General features: G+C 31.1%; 1 protein-coding gene across 1 annotated transcript in view; it reads right to left on the bottom strand.

The window, feature by feature from the left end:
• Positions 1-16,930, bottom strand: part of SEMA3C (semaphorin 3C) — a 198,996-nt gene that overhangs the window by 55,993 nt on the left and 126,073 nt on the right. Inside the window, exons 8-11 of the mRNA XM_003771460.4 lie at positions 12,789-12,931; positions 11,018-11,132; positions 8,682-8,751; positions 4,982-5,126 (exon numbers count right to left, since the gene is read on the bottom strand). Coding sequence (XP_003771508.1) covers positions 4,982-5,126; positions 8,682-8,751; positions 11,018-11,132; positions 12,789-12,931 — 473 coding nt within the window. The remainder of the gene's footprint in view (positions 1-4,981; positions 5,127-8,681; positions 8,752-11,017; positions 11,133-12,788; positions 12,932-16,930) is intronic.

Raw genomic sequence — 16,930 nt, 5'->3', positions numbered from 1 at the left:
GAACTAGTGCCAGACATAAGAAACCATATTATAAAAATATACTTTGATTGCTGACTGCTGGCCTTTCACTGCCTACTCAGAAGTACTTCCCAAAATCTTGGCTCATAATGCCTTGCCTTGGGAGCAGGTTTTAAATCTTCTCAGAAGAATACTAAGATTGTAAAGTATTCTTTAAGAAGTATAAGGTGTGGAATTTTCAAATGAGAAACTATTCTTTTCTGCAACCAGAGAATTATTAAAATATTTTATAGCATAGTTCTTTACATTAAACTATGTTTATATAATAAGGATGTTTTGCTGAATAAATTAATGAAAGCATACATAATTCCAGTCAACCTTCTATTATCTTTGCAAATAGAATTAAAAACTGGCAAAGATAATCCTGGATAAGAGACAATAAATGCACAGTGATTTATATTTCTCTTTGAAATAGGCTTATAAAATTAATATTTAAATTAATGAGTCTCATTTGTAAAATTCACATACAGTGTATCAAGTGTGAAAATGAAATCAGACAAAACATCATTCCTTCACATCACACATGTATACAAGCACAAAGGTACACATATTTCTCTTTCCAACATTACATGAAGATACAAGAGACCAATCGCTTCTATGACTGACATATTTTGAGAACACTGTATTACATGGTATTAAAAGTGGCAATTATATATTTAGATGCCTCTTATTATCTTAACATGAAACATAGAATTTTATTATCACAGAATTGGAAGAGACCTTGTAAGTCAAATACTTCTATTATCTCCCCCTGTAAGAAATTTTTATAGCATGAGTGAAATAAATCTATACAACTTCTCCTTGACTGTATCCAGTGATGAAGTTACATGAGCTAATGAGGCAGTTTATTCCATCTACTTGGTGCTCCAATTGTTCCTTTTACAATGAATCTTGTTATTCTCTTGGTCTTAGTGTTTCTCTCTGGACACACAAATAAGATTGAATCACACAATTCTTGGCAATTTGAGAAGCACTTTAATTTTTACCATAGGAGAGCTTCATATTAGTTAACTGGCTGACTGATTTATTAACCCTTACTAGGGTTAACTAGACTTAACTACTAAGATATGTCACACTGGTATGAAAAGGGTATTGGCTGAGAAGACAGAAGACTTGATTTTATACACTTATTATCTAAGAAATTCCATTAATAATATGTACCCTATGATCCAGAACTTTAGGCTCTGGTTTAAATGGATCACATTAAAAGAGGATACTAAAAAAAAAAAAAAACAAAAAAAAAATTGACTCATTTTTCTTACAGTCAGGTATCCTTTGAGAACATCACCATATGTATCTTGGCTAGATCTCTACATAAGTATGTAAAAAGGGTCCTCAACTCCTGTACAACACTCAAGCTTACAATATATCTCAGATATAGGTCAGCTTTTATTATAAGCTCAAAATAATTGTAATAACTATCATTCCCTTTTTGGCAAATTTCTCTGAAATTTTTCTCAAGAAGATGAAGTTCTAAAACTTTACTTGTCAGCACCAACTTATTGCCATCTTCCAGGCCAAAAAAATTTCTATGTGAGACTATTGCCTTTGAAGATTCTGTTGCTCCCGTTTCTGGAGCAGAAATGTCCTTAAGATCACCATTTGGATGTACTGGCTTCAGTTCTTCAATTTGCAAGAGACGTAAGCAAATTTTGTAGATGTGCTTAGCATTTCCCTCATCTGGTTCTCTCTATTCTCTGCAAGATTCTTTTATGGGCCCCACTCCAAGGAAGCAGAGTAGAGAAGATCTATAAGAATTTTAACTTAATCATCGCCAAATACCATGACCCAATTATTCATACTTAATGAAGTGTCAAAAGCTCAACAAGTAAAAAGTAAAGATATTTCCTAAACCTTATTAGATATTGCCATAAATCATCACAACGAGGTATTAATTGACAAGTTCATACCTTACAAAGAGACATGTCTTTATAGGAAGAAAAAAAGCTTTTTTTTTTTTTTTCTATCTCTCATTCAACTTCATCAGTCTTAATCAGATCCCTGCTGATAAATAAAATTATCCTGATTCCATTAAGCTTTTTTTTTTTTAAGGGAGATAGTGGCAGATAGCAATATTTAATGATATAACAAATTAGGTGATAAAATGCTTTAAGGATCGCAGAATGTATTCCATACATTATCTCATAATCTGATACTCACTATTACTTGGTGAGGAAGGTATTACAGCTATTATGATCTTCATTTTAGAGATGAAGAATCTGTTATAGGGATAAGTTAAATGATTTTTTTTTCAGTGTCACAGAACTATTAAGTGACTGAGGTGGGATATGTTCCCTAATTGATTAGAATTCAAGTCCAGGACTCTAAATGATCTATCACCTCACTACTATTCTCTTTTCCTTGACTTTCAATAAAGTATTTTAATGAAATGGTTTACATAAAACATAGGGCAAGACTCTTCTAAGTGAAATTCAGTGGCCATTTAACTTTGATGAATAGAATGATTGGTTTTGTCCTTGTTCGTTACCAAAAATACCCTTATTCCTTTCCAATTCTCCCTTTCACACAAGAGAGATAATTCAAATATACAAAGCCATTTCCCCACAATCTTAAAACAATGAATTTTACTTAGAAAGAGAACAAATAATTAGAAATCAGGTACAAAGAGTTTTCTCTGGGCTAGGAAAATTATCATCTGTTGGGTATGTCTGATAGGAACCAATGAATGGAATCAAAGTATTATTAAATCTTAGGAAAGTTCAATATTCATTTAGCCAAACTGCTACTTGTCATTATTATAGAAAGAATATAGTATCATGGGTTGAAATAACAAAAGTGGGACAGGTAAGATTCTATATATGTATGAATGACTTCTCTGTAGTTTTGCTTGTGATGTTACTTAGGGATGCCAAATTGTGATTTCATATGGTGATTATTAGATACATTGTAGAATTGGGAATATAAGTCTACATTGATTGAGAGGAGAGGAGCAGTATAGTTATAATGCCTGTCAATATTGAAATAGGAATATTTCTGCCCATTATATTTACAGTGAATGGATATATTCACAGGTGTTTATATGATACTTGGGCCCAGGTTCATAATTATCTACCGTGACATGAATAAGAATTTTAACAGTAAAGGTTAGGAAAGCTCTGTTTCAGAACAAGTTCAGAGCAATGATTCTGGATTCTATCTATAGAACCTACTCAGCTTCCCATCCATAGAGAAGATGTGACCAACATCAAGATATATAACACTCCCCATATGTAGAGTGTCTATAGTGTTCTCAACAAATGGTCATGTAGCCTCTGCTTATAGGAACAGAAGGGCTTGATTTTTTTCTCAAGAGAATCTATTCACCAATAATGAACAGAATGCCCTCAGAAAAACTTGGAAAGTCCTCCATGCATTCAAGCAAAGTGAAATGTACTGTGTACAAAATATTAAAAATGTTGTAGGATGATCACCTGTGAATGATTTTGCTATTCTAAGTAATACAGTGATCCATGACTATTCTGAAGATCTTAGGATGAAAAATCCTATCCATATTCAGAAAAAGAAATGATTCTGTCTGAAAAATAGATTGAAGTACATTCTCTTCTCTTCTCTTCTCTCTCTCTCTCTCTTTCCCTCCCTCCCTCCCTCCCTCTCCTTTTCCTTCCCTCCCTCCCTCTCCTTCTCCCTCTTTCTCTTCTTTCATTTAGTACAAATGAAATTTTTCTTTATTAGGGTAATGAAGTGGAAGTTGAAAGACCGTGATTCCAATCTGTAACCTTAACTAGCTTTGAGCCTTTCAGTCCTTTAACAAATTGGTTAATCTCTCTTCTTTAAGTGTCCTAATTTTTAAAATGAAGGAAACAGTGATGGATTAGATAATCTCTCATGTCTTAACAAGCTCTAAAATATTAACATTGTTTAATTCCTTGAAAAGTGAGAGAAAATAAATTGAAATATAATTATTTTTCAATATCAGTAAAATGAATTTTAAAGTTTAAATGTAAATGCTTCACTCTGTATCATTTTTATTTTCCAAAAGTCTGTCTTATTTATTTTTCATTTCTTTACAATTTCACATACCCTATTCCATCAAGTGTAATGGCTTAAGAAGAAAAAAAAAATAATTCCTTTAGGCAGTCCTATTGTGTAGTATTTTCTTTTAATTCAGGACTTTCAATGCCCTTTAAACCAAGATTGCTACTCTCAGCAACACTGATTAATGTTTCTGACTATGGGTCCAATGACTACCAAATCTTATAAATGCTGCCTAAAAATAGTAGGATCACTATTATTGAAAGGCTGGAAAAATTCCAATTTTAATCTGGTTTTGTTGTTTCTGCATCTTCAGCTGGGGAAGTTATGGTTAAATGTGTTCTTTAATAATAGTGTTATTTGGTCTTATAAATTTATCATTTTTCAGTCATGTCCCCCCACTCCCAAAGAGTAATTTCATTTAGAAACTGATTTTTTCATGCTTATGACTGCTGGAGTTTTACTTGGAATATTATTAATCATTCTGACATAATCATTTATACATATATATATTCCACCATATACAATTATAACCAATTCCAATTTTAATATTCCTCTAAAAGTTATTACTTTTAAAGACATGTGGCATATAATTTTGAAACTAAAGGGGTATATATTAAAGAAAAATACTTCTTAAGTTAAGATGATTTATAAATGCAATTTTTTCTGCCAATTCCTGCACTATTACTCTGGATAGAAAAAAGGGAAAACAACTGAAGGGCCTAAAACCAGGATTTGCTATGTTCATCTTACAAAGTTGTTATGAACATTTAGATATAGTGTTTTTTAAAAAAATCAGGGAGCTAGACCAATAATGATAAGAAAAAAGTTCAATCTTTTAAAAAAGCAATTAGTATATTTGAGCTACAATGAATATTTACTTCACTGTATTCAGCTAGTAGTGAGGGCAAAGTATCAATTCCTTGATAAATTATGCAAAGATAATAAATGTCCAAAGTTAGATACTTACAGTGCCAGGACGGGGGTAAGGAATTCTCCCTTGGTATGGAATCAGCTGATGGTTTGGCCCTTCTTTGTGGGCAAATGGTCCATTAAACACAGTCTGAATATCAGATAAATGATAAACACATACTGCTGAACCTTTAAATACTGAGCTGAAAAAAAATAAGCAAAAAATTACCTTATAGATTGAATACATATAGGATACTAGCTAATTGATATGGGCATAGGTTTCCTTAGGGAAGTGAGAAAGAATTTCAAGAGAATGATCATGAATTAGTCCCCCCCCCCCCCAAGTATAAAGGAGAATGGTGATTGGGTAAATCTGTCAAACCCCTTCCCCTTAAAATAGTATATCTTAATGAAGTGAGAAAATGTGTAAAAAAAAAACAACCAAAAGAATTTAGATTTAATAGGGAAAAAATATTTTAATAAGGCAAAGTAGCAATACACAGACACCTGGATTTAGATTAGATGAGAAAACTTAGTCATATCCTAGCAGTCATCCACAAAATATCAAACCATCTATGTCAAGGAGATTAATAGAAAGCACTTCAGCAAAATCTCTGAGGAGAAATGGCTTCAGCTGTGGGAGGGGAGAAGATAGAGACTATCCCTAGATATCCTTTCTAATATCCCTTTGGTCTGAGTAGGTCCCCGAAGGTTTCAAAGAGTACAAAGGATTTTGCATTTCTCAACTGGTGTTCTAGTAGCATTCCCAGAGTAGTTGGTATACAGGGTCTGCTTCTTTGGCAAGGAAATATTGGGCATATATTTAAAGCTTTTCAGCAGAAATGCTATTCCTTACTTATGGGGGACATCTTGCAGATATCATCAAAGAGACTTTCAAGAGCTGTGACACACTCCTCTATAGTACATACTCTCTAAATTCAAGGCTGTTTGCACCTGGACTCTGTATGTATTGATAAGGCATTGTATCTCAGATTTTAGGAGTGATATTTAGACAAACTATTCTCATTATAGTACTTTAGCAAACATCTTTTTCTAAAATCTAAAAAGAAATAAACCTCTTGTATTTCCCCCTCCATGTATGTGACACATACATAAATCAGGAGATATAGATTTTTTATTTGTGATATGCTATATATGTATATATGTACACACACATACATACATATATTATGTTTATTGTTGTTCCTGTTATTGTGGCATTGGAAATAAATAAATGTAGAAGATACAATTTAAATATGAATAGTCTGCCTGAATCATATAACACAAAAAAGTAAAATTTTTGTGATTTAAACATATATTCTTAATCATACAGATAAGAATACAATGTATTTATCTGACATAGATTAAGATCTGTGATTGTTGGATCAGTAATAGAAGAGTATGCTTTCTTATTGCCTTGGAAAAGGGAATTCTTAGCCTTTCCCTTTTTCTCATGGATAAGTGAAACTAATATCTGAATTCAAGAAATTAATGTAGAATTTCATGTCAATTTTGATATATCTTTTACTGAAGCCAAGGAAACCATGGCATCAACAAAGTTAAAGTTCATCTCTCAATGTCATGCACTGATGACAGTGCCCATCATGATCCATCCCTATCTAATACAACTTCCTTTCATTTATAGACTTCCACCATTAGAATAGAAGCACTTGAAGAGCAGGGGCTGTCTTTTTTTCCTGTTTTTTATTCCCAGCATATAAGCAGACTATCAGAAACAAAATGATTAATAAATGTTTATAACTAATGAATAATCCTACTTATAACCATGTTATTTGGAGAATGAATATTTGTTATAATTGTATAAAATACTTTTCTTCCTGATTGTTTTATGCAGTTTTTCAGCTAGTTACATAAAAAGGGAACATAGTTCAAAAAAGACATATTAAATCAAACAATACACCTTTGTAAGTATTACTTCAGTCCTTGCCAAAAACCATATCCATTAGTCACGGATGCAGATCAACTAAAACTAACAATTGTTTTACATGACAAACATTTCTCTCCTGTTATATGCCTAATTTAGGGCATATGGGGTAAAAATAATTGGTTTTCATATAAAAAGTCTACATAAAGTATGCATGCAATAGTGTAATTACTAGCCTTAATTATCTAACATATCCATCCTGGATTATTTTTTTTAAATAAATGCCAGACTTTTAGAAAAACAAAAACCTGGACATATAAAATCTTTCTCTTAAATCTAAAAATGCCTTGAGGATTTTGGAACTCTTCTTTATTTAACTTGTTGTGTGCTTTCCATTTTCCATTAATCCAGGTTCCATTATAAGAACAACAGTCTAAGAAAGAAGAGTTTTTCTTTAGAACAAACATGTAAAATTCAAAATAAAATTATAAAACTTTCTAATTTCCCATTTTATTGATTTTTTATTTCTTTTTGAAAATTTAATTCACAAACAGATTTGTCTGCCCACAACTCAGATAAGTACCACAAAACAAAATTTTTTTTCTTCAGTTGTTACTTTTAAAATGATAATTCAACTTTAGGTAGCATTAATAGATGAACAAAAGAAAAAATAACATCCGATTGTTCAGATAATTCTATTTACCACATTTTAAGAGTATATTAAAACAAACAGACAACTTGAGTACATCAAGAGGAATGTAGTGAAAACAAGTGTGGACCTGAAAACTAATATGAAGAATGGCTGAAGACAATGGTTGAGGAATTTTTGAGAGAGAAAGGTACAAAGATACACGCCCACATGTTCAAATACTGAAAGGATTGTCTGTGGGGGAAAAAGTTTAAACCTGTATGTAGCTTCAAAGTTCAGGATTAATTTAAGAACAGTATATTTTAAGAGGGAATTAGATTATTAGAGAAATAGAATAGAAAATTTACCAGGAGTCAGAGGTATACAACAATAGAGTGAATTTTCTCAAGAAGACATTGGAAATTTTCATGCAGATACTAGGCACCCACCATTGAAGAATATTGTAGAAAGTATTCTTCTTTGACTCAAGTATGTACTAATACAATTAAAAGGTCAATCTGAATTCTAAGATTCTATAATTCAATACAATTGCACTAACAAAAAAAGATATTTCTTTCTTTTAATATAAATATAAGGTTCCTGATAGAGAAACCAAATCAGAAGCACTCAAAAAGGTGTTGTGAAGCTGGATCTAAATTATCTTAGGTAACTATAAATATTTATTTTTCATAATTATAATTTTTTATTGACAGAACCCATGCCTGGGTAATTTTTTTTTACAAGATTATCCCTTGTACTCGCTTCTGTTATGACTTTTCCCCTCTCTCCCTCCACCCCCTCCCTTAGGTGGCAAGCAGTCTTATACATGGATAACTATAAATATTAACAAAAAGGTTAAAGATCCAATTTTGGGAAAATTCTTTTTTTAGCATATTTGTCATCATTTTTTTCAAGAAAAATTAGTCAAGTTATTGGTCAATAAACACAACTAGATTTTATTCCTATTGGTAAATTTTGTTATTTTTTTTTTGCTCAAATAATCACATTTTCCCCTTTTTTTATCAAGAAAATATTCTATCAGTGTAAAGCAATATTGTTTTTTAAATTTTGTCTAGCTGAAACATATTTTGCTAATTAATCTGTTGAAGGTTAAATTGACATGAATAGGTAAATCCCAACTATTAAGGAAATTTAGTATTAATAGAGAAGAGTTCATTCTATACTAATAAATAAAAAAGTTTAAAACTCCTTAAGAATAGAGATTTTTTTTTTAAAGATCATTACCTTGATGTTGTAAAAATACCATAAACGAGTGTTGTCCGAGGATTATCTGTTTCTAGTAGAAAAACATCCTCTAAAAAAGAAAAATAGAGTTATTTGAAAACGTCAAAGCCAATATAGCTAATATACTATAGCTACCTATAGCGTTTATTAAATCTGTAAGTTAAGCATCCAACAACTCTTTAATCTCACCAAAATTATGCATATAATACACATGAAACATGTTTTGTTATAAAGAATTATATGCAGGACAGCGTATATTTAGAAATCTCCAGTAAAGAATTAAAGATTTTTGGAGTCATAAAAACCAAACACTTATTTCCCAAGGATTTGATACATTAACATTTTCACTTTTGATTTTTGTGCCATTTTCTAGAAACATTATCAGATCAAAGAGGATAGATGGTACTTTTTAAAACAGTGTGCCTCCTTGTCATGACCCATCTCTAACACAAAAAAGATCAAAGTGTTTTTGAAGTACTTGTTGTGATTCTTACTTTTTATCCCTTGTTTATCTCAGATTTTATAATTTCAATGGAAACCCTCCACTAACAAATCACACTTTGATCAGACCAAGAATATCACTAATGTAGGGAACTCCCAGTAAATAAAATCCCATTTTACAATTCAAATTTAACATGTCTAAAATGGAATTCATCATTTCTTCACTGAACTAAGTAAAAGGGTCTCCATTTTGTTAATTATTCACCACCTCACCCATATTTGGTAAACTTGAAGTTATATTTTATTCATCAAAGCTATCTAAGGAATGACTAATTCCTATCAATTCCTTTTTTTTTTAATTACTTCTCACTTCCAGCCCTTCTCAAAATTTTCCATTAGTTTGGAATCTCATTGTCTGATAACTGCCTATAATCTTTCCACCTTATCTTTTCTTTTTCCGATTCATGCCACAGAACAAAACATTGGTTTTTCTGGTACAAACACAGATCTCATTCATTTTAACTAATGTTTTAGTTAACTAAATGGTTAATGTGTTTAGTTAACTAAACTGGTACAAACACAGATCTCATTCAAACTTGGAATCTGAGAATTAAAAGGGATGTCCAAGATCATCTAGTCCAACAGATATCTGAATAAACATTTCCCCACATGTCATCTATTTTTAGGCAGAAACATTTCATGTGTTATGTATATATATATATATATATATATATATATATATATATATATATATATATATTTGTGTGCAGAAAGATAGATATTGACATACCTATACACATAAATGCATGCATAAATATGAAGGAGGACATGGTGGGGAGATGAGGAGGGAGGAAGGAAAGATGAGAAAGGAGAAGGAGGAGGGAGAGAAGAATAAGAAAAGGAGGAAGAGGAAAAGAAGAAGAGGAGGGGAAAAAGGAGAAAAAAAGAGGAAGAATAAGAGAGGAGAGGGAGGGGAGGGTGGAGGGATGGAAAAGCAAGAAGAAAGGAGGAAATGAGTGAAGGAAGGAAGGATTAAGGGAAGGGAGAGAGGAAGGGAAAGAGAGAGGGAGTGAAGGGAAGGCGAGAGAAAAAGAAGAAAAGGGAGAGAGGGAGGGAGGGAAAATGAAAGAAAGGAGGGAAGGAAGGGAGAAATAAAGGAAAAAAATGAAGGAGGGAAGAAAGAAGGGGAGGAGGAAAGGGCAAGAACAAGAACAAGGGCTCTTAAGGACCATGCCTAGGTGAAGGGACAAGTCAATTCTCTGAGAGCCTCCACAGCTGTGAATCATTAACACTTGAAAGAATTGCAAAGTAGCCTTTACTAATGTAGATGTTCCTTGTGGATTGGGAATGAAATAATTTGGAGGCAAGAGTGAAGAGGAGAGAGGTCAGACAATGCAACTGCCTCTAAGTAGAGAGGTCAGAGAATCATCATCATCCTCTCACATAAAGAGATCCATTCTACAAGTCTGAGTTAGACCTCCAGCAGCCACTGGCAGGTGGCTCCTAGATTACAACAAAGGACAAGGAAAAGGTCAAGGGCAAGTGAAGGAAATGGTCAAAAAGAAAAATATGGACCCTATCCATGTTCTGATTCAGTGCACAGGGCCTATAAATTGCAATCATGAATATATAACTAACTATATTGAAAAGTATCTCCTTTGTCAAAAGTAAGAAATGAATTATAAAGGAAAGTTGACATTTCTTAGACAGGAGCTAGAGTTTATGATCTTTTAATAAATCACATACATAAATTAACAAATTTAAATTGGCAAATTAGAGAAATTCCTTTTACTTTTTAATATCAACTTTCATATTGAATATAACATTTTCTGACTGTTTTGCTAGAATTCTTTCAAATTGTCTCTTAAAACTAAATCTGTCCCATATCAACATACCTAGCTCATCAAAATAAGTTTCAGTGCCATCTTCATCCATCACTGAACATACTAATCTAGCTTTTAAGAAAGTGGTCCATTTGTTAACAAGGCTTCGCTGTCCACCAGTATCATTCTGAAAAGAAGGGCATTGACAAATCACAACCAATTTAAATGTAACATTAAAGAATAGACACACTATAACTTTGGATACCACTAATTGTGAATATCCTTTAATATTATGAGGTGATATTTAATATGTACCTTTAAAAATTGATCATTTTTTCTGATAGGTAAATGTGACAAGATTTTAAGAGGTATCTTTTAAATAAGACAATGTTTCACATTATTTATCATTATTAAGGAATGTCACATTAATATGAATAATTTTCTAGGATGACACCATTCTAAAAATGAGTTGCATGCTTCCATATATATTGAATATTATTTAACTTTTTTTGATGACTTGGGGCATCATTAGGAACATTAATTATTGGAATTACCCCAAAAGTAATAATTCCCTTAAGGACTACTGAGCTCTTTTTTTCCCTATACATTAAGATTCCAGAGGCCTATGCTAAATAAGTCTATTTCCTGCTTGGCAAGCCCTTAATACCTCTAATATTTTGTCATATATGCATGGGGTTCTGTATAAGATCCAAAAATTAGTCTCATGCATTCTCACACAAATTAGAATGGATATTATAGCATCCCTTCTCTTTACTCAGAAATCATATTTGTTTTTGACTTTGCTACTTTGCTTCACATCATTATTAAATAGGAGCAAAGTTTGGTATTGTAAATATGTAGGGTACTGATGTGTCTTAAAGAGTAAATGATTTTCAGATACCATAAAAATTTTAGAAAGAAAACTATTGTAATATTATTCAATATAATTGAAGAAATTTTTATTTAGAACACTCATGTACAGTGGAAAGAGTATCTAAATTCTAAACAGGATTACCTATTTTTCAAAATCTCACTGAAATGCAAAGTATTTCATAAATATCTTTGTGCTTTCCCAACAGCAAATGAAATCTTATTCTTCTGAACTATTACACATCAAAGAATCTTTGAACTTCTTAACGAACTTTTAATTCTATCTGGCTCTAGAGTTATTTGTGCATATGTCTTATTCCTGTAAAACTGTACAGTCCATGGTATCAGGAACTATATTTTCATCTTTGAATTCTCCATAGCTCTTAGTTCTGTACAATGCTTATTGAATTCTATTTGTATTTGTAAAGATTATTAAAGATAAATTGAGTTCACTATTAAATACAATTGTATAAATCTTAAAAAATTTCTAGGTCTTCTGCCTATATATGAGTGTATTTAGTTATCCTAAATCAAGCTTTGTTCTTAACTATATGAATTATTATTTCTGTAGATTTGAAAATACTCCATAATTTTCACTTATTTAGATGGATTTTTCTCATTATCTGTCTTAATTTGTGAGATTTCACTGTATTTAGTGTGATTTTTTGCATATATGCTTATGCCTTATGTGTGGATATTTTTTACAAAATGAAAAAAATAAATCATTCATAAAAAAGTGGTTATTTTTGGCTGCAAATCATTAAATATTTGCTGTTTCCCCACTGAACACACACACACACATACATATACACACACACCTTTTTTTTCAAATTGTTTCTAAATCAAACTTACAATTCCATTGTTTTATTTGGAGTATAGCATCATAAGTAGGAGCAAGAGAACAAAAAAGAAAAAAAATACATATTTATTTTCTGTTATCTAATTAAAGTGTACTTTCTGAAAATATACTCACCGGACATATTCTAGCAATCATAGAATGAATCTGCTTGGTAGTACCACTATTGTCAGTTAGTTTTTCTTTGAAGAAAAAGTACACTTTTGCATCATTGGGATCAGTACCATCTGGTATAACATGTGCATCTACAAACATAGGTTCTAGAAAGAAAACAAATAAAGATAATTACTAAGAATATTTACTTAAGTATCATTAATTTACTTGCAAATGTATGATATATAATGTGTATAATATATATATATATATACATATATAATTCCACTTAATGAAGCAATTATTAACCACTACTATCTGCAAGGCATTATGCTAGGTAATAGTGATACAAAGGCCATAACAAAGAGTTGAAGAAAAAGCTAGCCAGCCAATATGAGTAAAATATAGAATATTGAATGTAGACTATATTGGAGGGGAGGGAGGGAAAGAGGAAAAATAATTTTATATGATATCTTTTTTAGTTATTTAAAAAGAATGGCAATTTGTATATAATAGATTTATAATTTCATATGAAATATTCTTTTTTATATCATAATATGTTATAAAATGTTTATTTATTCCATAAATTTAAAATAAAATAGACAAACACTTTAAAAAAGAGAGGATATGCAATGTCTAGAAAAGTAATAGTAGTAGTAGTAAAAGTAATATTAGTCATCTCTGTCTGACATAGTTATTTGTGTATGTCTTATTCCTTATTCCTTATAATTCAATAGTGTCAGAAATTATAATTTATTCTTTGAATTCTCCACAACTCCTGTCTTGTATAATAAGATGCTTAATAATAACAATAATAATAATAACAGTAACAACTTTTATTTTTGCTATTTTAACATTTTTTCAAAGTGCTTTATCAATACTATCTCATTTCATCTTTATAACAATTCCTATAATAATATGAAATTTTACCCCACTTTAGAGATGAGGAAATTGAGGCAGTGAGAAGTTAAGTCATTCACTAGGCAATGGACCTTGAATGATCAATATCTTAAATAGTATATTGAGGAGTTGCTACTTTCTCATAAAAAATAATCAGGACTTAATTGAGATTTAGATATGATGACTGATTTGATGATATCCTGACTCAGATAAAATTATTTTGACAATGATATGAAGGATGGATTAGTGAGCAAAGAGATGGAGAATCCAAATTAGAAGGTTCTTATGATAATCCAGATAAGAAGTAATAAGGGACTGAATTAGAGCACAGACAAGTATGTGGGGAAAAGGCAACAGATGTGAGAGATGATTTGCTAATAGAATAAATGAGTTGGTGCATAACTGGATTGTATATGGGAGAGAGAAGAGTTAAGGTAATGAAATGGGATTACTAGGAAGATGGTGGTACCTCAGAAGAAACAGGGAAGTTAGCAAACTGCTGGACTTGGAACCAGGAAAACCTGAATTTGAATCTGTCCCCAGATACTAGCTATGAGACCCCAGGCAAATTACTTAACTCAACAATTTTCCTATGTAAAAGAAAAAGTGTGTGTGTGTGTGTGTGTGTGTGTGTGTGTGAAAGAGAGAGAAAGAGAGAGAGAGAGAGACAGAGAGAGAGACAGACAGATAGAGAGAAATGGAAAGAGAGAGGGAGAGGGAGATAGGTGGATAGATGAATAGATAAACAGGCAGATGGATGTATAGATGGATGTGTATGTGTATATACACACATATACATGCATATACTTATATATATAAAATATACTTCACAAACCTTAAAATGGTATATGTATGCTTTTATTAAGTTTAGAGTACCATTCATCATAAATCATGTGATACAGGATTTGGGATTTATTATATATATAATAATTATTCCATTTTATTATTATTATTATAAAATGGTTGCCATATCCTCATTGGAAATGGACAATTATCCAAACTATTGGGATAGCCATTATTAGAGTTTTTTGAAGAAATCACTTTGATACCTTAAAGCAGTTTATTAATGTTAGCTATTTTTTTTGAAAACAACAATTCCCCCTTCCCTTAAGACTGCAGTACCAAAAAGAACACTGAATGCTGAGGTAGAAGGCCAGTACATGATAATGAATTCTACTAAGGCCCTGGCTTAAACACTCACTTGTTATTTAAATATGTGTTAGCACTTCTCCAAACATCAATTTCCTCATCTATAAAATGAATTTGACCTTACAGGGGTTTACTTTACAGAGGTTTTATGAAGAAAGTGCTATTTAAATTGTAAAATATAAATATGTATAATGCTTTCTTCATCTTCAACAACAACAACTACCACCACTATCACCATTATTAGCATTAATGAGTTGGGAAAGAAAGATATATGGGATCAATTTTTTGCTAAATTTTTTTTTCCCCTAGCTATTACTTTTGGGAAAATAAAACTAAATGCAAAGGATGTTTTTTTTTTTCTTTTCTTTTTTCTTTCTTTCTTTCTTTCTTTCTTTCTTTTTTTTTTTTTTTTTTGCATTCCACTGTCTGATAAAAACGGGCCAACAGTTTTTTTTTTTTTTTTATTTCCAACAGTTCCATTGTCTGTAACAATTATGAATATGTTGTAAAGAAGGGAAACATAAAATAATCTTACATAATTTTCAGTGGAAGAAAACATTTTACTTTTGCAACAGAGAACTCAGAAGATAGAGCAGGCCGGAACTGGTTAGCAGTCCCAGTTCTAGTCCTGATACTATCCTTAACAAAGGGCATAGCTTAGTTTTTTTTTTTTTTTTTTTTTTTTTTTTTTAATTTATACTTTGGAACCTATAATTGCCTGCTACTATGGGATTTCTGAGATCTATTCCAGCTCCAAGATTTTATGCTCACATTCTCTGTATAGTTGCTTTTTCTTGAGAATGTGGATATGTTTACTTATGTGTGTATATCACATGTACATATGTATGTATATGTATATATGTATTCATATATACATATACATACATATGCATATATGCATACACATTCATATAAGTCTCTATATATTGCTCCCTTTATATACATATTGTATATGCATTCAAAGATTCAATGAAAAAGATATGTTTGTGTGTGTATATGTGTGTATGTATTGTGTAAGTACGTATATCTTAGTAAATATATAGCCCACAGGCCAAATGAAGTCCATAATTCCTGAGTTTGGCCTGAATTAAATAAACTGTAGTTTCTATTTGATTTTAAGAGGTTGATGTATTAGTAATATATAATACATCTATTCACATGTTATATTTACATATATATGTACATGTGTGTATGTAAACAAACATGTGTGGTTCTCTAAGTCAATATGTGAACCATAGAGAACCTTATATATGGTTTAATGTCCCCTGTTTCTATCAGTGAGTTTGACACTATCGCCTTAGCAGACCACTTTCAGTTTTGTCCACAAAAGAGAAATTCAATGAAGCAGAATAAGGAGGTGAAAGTTGAAGATCTTAAAAAAGAATTTGCTACATTAAAACATAGCATATTGAATGAAAGAGCAGAATTTCAAAGAAAAAATTTGTGATGCCATTAAAAGACATAGAGGGTCTCCTTATTCTCAGACCATAATCAACTTTCAGAAGTCTTAGCTTCCAGATGTACTAGAAGAATAATTTCAAGAAATAAATGCACAATCAGTGCTTTCTTGCAGTGGAATATCAGTGATATTGGATGCTTTACTAGGATGATTCATGATCATCTGAGCAATGTTAAACAGATTGTCACATTGAGAATCAGCAAGACATTTCCCCCAAAGAATACTGATGAAGATTTTTCTATTTTTTTTTCCCTTTTCTTTTAAGAAAAAGGCTGGAGTGGTAGAATAAGATCAGATGAACTCTTAGGATAAACATTTTTCTGAAACCCCAGCAGAATGATTGAATCCTGCTCAACATTGATAAAAGCTAAAGTAAAAAGATATAGGAACTCAGATTTATTTGAAAGCTATCAAACTATATATAAACTAGAGGATAATCCATTGATTCCAAGCTTTGTAAACTTTTTGAATAATTTAACTAAATATAATGAATAATTGTTTTAAAAAGAAATTTGGTTATTGATGCCAGATGCCAACATGACACAAACTGTGTTTATATATATATATATATATATATATATATATATATATATACACACACATATATATAATAAATATTCTGTGATGACTGTCTTATGATGAAGATAGTAAAGTGTTA

This window comes from Sarcophilus harrisii, chromosome 5 (genome assembly GCF_902635505.1).
Source record: "Sarcophilus harrisii chromosome 5, mSarHar1.11, whole genome shotgun sequence".
Lineage (NCBI taxonomy): Eukaryota > Metazoa > Chordata > Mammalia > Dasyuromorphia > Dasyuridae > Sarcophilus > Sarcophilus harrisii.
The sequence above is the reverse complement of the archived record's forward strand: the minus strand, read 5'-3'. Positions and strand labels throughout refer to the sequence as shown.